A 4,287-nucleotide genomic window follows, 5' to 3' on the forward strand; every position below is an offset into this window, starting at 1 on the left:
CAATCACATATGATTATATTATCCAGGCAAATATGATTTACGTAGAGACGATTCATTATCACATTATCGATTTAATAACTGTTCTTTGTCAACTTTAATCATATGTGATTAAATAAATCTAATCACATGTGATTGTATGTATCTAATCACATATGATTTATATATACAAAAAATAATCTTGTTTATATAAATCATATATGATTAGATACATATAATAACATGTGATTATATACAAGAGAACAACCATTGAATCAAAAAACATGAAAACAAATCTTTGTCCAGATTAATCATATGTTATTAAATACATATAACAAGATATGATTAAATACATGAGAAAAATTATTGAATAGAAGACATGAAAACTAATCTTGTTTATATAAATCACATGTGATTAAATACATATAATCACACACGATTTTTGTGATTATTTGCATTTAATTACATATGGTGTTAGTGTTTGTAGGTAGTGGGTGGTGGTGGTGGTAGCTGCTAGGTAGTAGGTAGTGGTGGTGGTAAAGGTGAGGGTGGGTATTGGGGGTGGTGACATGTTGTAGTGGTGGGTAGGTAGGTTGTGGTGATAGGTGGTGGGGATGATAGGTGGGGGTCAGTGGTAGGGGTGTGGTGGCTATCATGGGTAGTGGGTGGGTCGATGGTGGTGTTGATGGGTGGGCGAAGGAAGGTGGTCGTGGGTGGTGGTAGGTGGTGGGTGGTGATGGTGGTAGGTGGTGATGATGTTGGTGGGTGGTGATATGGGTGATGGTAGGGGGTTATGATGATTGTGGTAGGTAGTGAGTGAGATTGTGGTCGTAGGTGGGTGGTAGTGGTGGAGGCGGGTGGTGATGTTGTTGGTAGATGATGGTGGTAGGTGGGGATAGTTGTTGTGGGTGGTGGTGGTGGTAGGTGGTGGGGTGATGGTGGTGGGTGGGGAGGTGGTGATGAGTGGTGGAGGCGGTTGACGGTGAAGGGTGGAGGCGACGGTGGGTGGGTGGTGGTGGTTGGTGGTGAGGTTGTAGGTGGTGGTGGTCGCGGGTGGTGGTGGCTTTGGTTGGTCATGGTTAGGGTGGTGGTGGTGGGTAATGGTGATGAATGGTAGATGAGGGGTTTGGTGATGTGGTGGTGGGTGGTTTTAACGGGTTGTGATTGATGGTAGTGGTGTGTGATGGTGGTGGTGGGTAGTGGTGGGTGGGTGGCGGTTGATGGTGGGGATGGTAGTTGGTAGTTGGTGGGTTGTAGGTGGTGGTGATGGGTTGTTGGTAGGTGGTAGGTGGTGGTCATGGGCGATGTCGGTTGGGTGGTGAGTGATGTAGGTTAATGGGTTTTTAATTGTTTTTAACTTTTTTTTTATTTATATGAATATCATTTTATAGTTTTTGATTTAATTACAGAAATGTCTCATTAGAAATTAAATAAGGATTTTTGTTCTCAAATGTTCTCGCAATAAGAAATGTTCTCGATTGAACCAAAAAAGGTTAGGAACCAATAATAACAATTTTTTATCCATACAGTTATTATTTCTCAAATACATATTTATAAACATTATAAACATCATTTTCATCAACCACCAGTTAAAAGAAGCAATGACATGGTTGTAAATAACAACAATTCTTATCCTAGTTTCATAAACACTAATAATATCTTGAAAAAAAGATCTAAAAAGTAGATGTGATTCTTACATTTTTGAAAAACTCAATCTCTCCCTTCCTTCTCTCTCCTTCTATCATCGGCATCCTCCTGCAATTGTTGCCGCCACTGATGTCCGCCACATCACCAGATTGTCGGAATCTAAGTTAGCACCAGTGTACCCATCCCGATATGTTAGTTTTACTCCGTATGCACCAAATCAACCGCTAGCATCATCCTTCTACATATCGAGATCTCTGGACTTATGTCACTAATCGCCACCACCGACGATGGCCACAAGACCACCTATGATATGCTAGGCTAGATTATGAGCTCCTACGAGCGCCACAGATAGATCTATAAGCGTCGACGAGTGGTGAGGCCAGATTTCAGAGCTCCGGTGAGTGGCAATGCCAAATCTACGAGCTCCGGTGAGCGAAAACTCTACCACCTCTGGCGAGTGACGGTGATCCACTGCTATCGTCTCATTTTAGACCTGCTTCGTCTCCGATTACATACAACTACCTTTTTATCTCCGACCACCACCGGTGTCACTCGCCGCCCATTGTTTGCCAGAGAAGAAGCAACTTCATGTGCTTCAGGAGAAAGAGGCAATTCATTGTTGTTCACCGGCGCTGTTGTTAATAAGAAACCAAATCCACAACAATTTATATGTTAGAGAAGTAGATACCGGTAATATTTCAGTGCTTTCTTTTAATTTTCTATGAGCATTATCATCTATAGATATTATCCATTTTATAGCTTGATACGTGTTTGCCTTTTGCTTTCTATTACTGCAATATAGGACAATATAGGACCTGCAATATAAGACCTAGTCTAAGTATAATATTAAAACATTGTTAATCAATTAGATGACATACGAATCTTACATTTTACTTACTTTTGTTTCTCATATGTTTATTTATTATTTTTTATGATTTGTTTTTTACATTAAAAATTTAACTATTTTAAATCTTAAAAACCTTGAATTACTAATTAAATATGTATCAGGTTGATTTTTCAAGAATATATCATTATACTATAGTATAAGCCACTTTATTCTAGGTTTGCTTCGCCTTTAATCCACGTGATAAAAAATAGTTTTATTTTGATCGGTTTCTTTGCTAAGGTGTGAATTTAATGTTAAAATTTTTAATTTGTTGTTTGCTTTTGTTAATCTTAGTTTTAACTGTTATTAAATTGTGAACCCAAGTTTATTTTCTTATTTTTTTTATAATATTTGCATAAAATATTAAGTTGTGAATCCATTGATATTAATTTGTGAATCCATATTTTTTTCTTATTTTTTTATAATATTTTCCTAAAAATGGTATTCATAGCTCATGCTTTATTCTTTTATATATATTATGATTTGAGTTTAGAATGTGTGTTATTATGTTAATGTTTTTTCTAAAAAAAATTATTAATATATGTTTTTTAGGTTGTGATTTTTATGTTTTAATGTTTCAGTTATTGTCTTAATCTGTGAATTTAGTGTATTAAGTTGTGATTTTTATGTTTTAAACTATAAATTGATTGCATTAAACTATAAATTTTATGTTTCCTCTATAAATTGACTATATTGAGCTGTGAATTTCATGTATTAAACTGTGAATGTGTTAAGCTGTGAAGTTTGTGTATTACACTATGAGTTGACTGTATTAAAAATTTTAAGTTGATAATATAATTGTGAATTTATACTTTTTGTGTATTAAATTGTGATTTTATTGTATTAAAATGTGACTTTTGTGTGTTTAAACTCTGTATTACCTACATAAGTTGTGCATTTTCTGTTTAAACTATGAATTAACTATAATAAGTTATAAATTTTATATACTAAATTGTGATTTTGTGTTTTAACTGTGAATTGACTACATTAAGCTGTGAATATTTTGTTTAAACTGTGAATTGAGTATATTAAGTTGTAAATTTTTAATGAGTTTTGTCTTAAAATATGAATGATTTATTTATGAATGTTTGTATTAATTTTCTTGTTAGTATATTTTTTTTTGTTGTACAGATATGTAAGAATGAATTAGTTTTTTATAATTATTTTGTATTAAACACTAAATAAGATAATGAATTGGTTATTAAATTCTGAATAATATATTTGAGCTATCATTTAATGATTTTATATATAGATTTTATTTGCAAGGAATGATGATTGTGACGATATCACATGTGGTTAGTGGTGGTTGTGGTTGTGGTAGTTGGTGGTGGTAAAGTTTGGGTTTGACTTCTTTAAATATGTAAAGTAGTGATTATGTTGTGAACTTTACGTACTAAACTAAAAGTGGACTGATTTAAGTTGTATATTTTATTTAAATTTTGTATTCAAATATAAAGGAAAGTATGCATGAAAATATTAAATTGTGTATTACTGAATTAATATGTTAATTAAACTGCGATTATGGTATTTTAAATTGTGAATATATCTTATGTAAACAAATCTACAATTTAGAAAAATAAAAATTGAATTTTTCAACGCATAATTCTATTTTTTTTTATATTTTGTATATTTGGCTGCAAAAATGAAACTATATTTATTAAAAAGTATTACCAAAGAAATAAGAGTTACAATGCTTGTTCTATTAAGCTGTGAATATGACCAGAAAATTACCATTATTTGGTGATAGTTCGACAACGATCCGACGTCAATCCGGAGGA

General features: G+C 33.2%; 1 protein-coding gene across 1 annotated transcript; it reads right to left on the reverse strand.

Moving 5' to 3' along the window:
• Positions 1-489: 489 nt before the first annotated feature.
• On the reverse strand, positions 490-1,275 carry LOC111896081 (protein TRACHEARY ELEMENT DIFFERENTIATION-RELATED 7A-like). The gene has a single exon (XM_023892101.2). The coding sequence runs from the start codon at positions 1,273-1,275 to the stop codon at positions 490-492; it is 786 nt and encodes a 261-aa protein (XP_023747869.2).
• Positions 1,276-4,287: the final 3,012 nt, after the last annotated feature.

Source organism: Lactuca sativa, chromosome 8 (genome assembly GCF_002870075.4).
Source record: "Lactuca sativa cultivar Salinas chromosome 8, Lsat_Salinas_v11, whole genome shotgun sequence".
NCBI classification, from domain to species: Eukaryota; Viridiplantae; Streptophyta; class Magnoliopsida; order Asterales; family Asteraceae; genus Lactuca; species Lactuca sativa.

Bases quoted from the DNA above. Each gene is read 5' to 3' on its own strand.
- LOC111896081 (XM_023892101.2), bottom strand. From the start codon at position 1,275: ATGACCACCACCTACCACCTACCAACAACCCATCACCACCACCTACAA.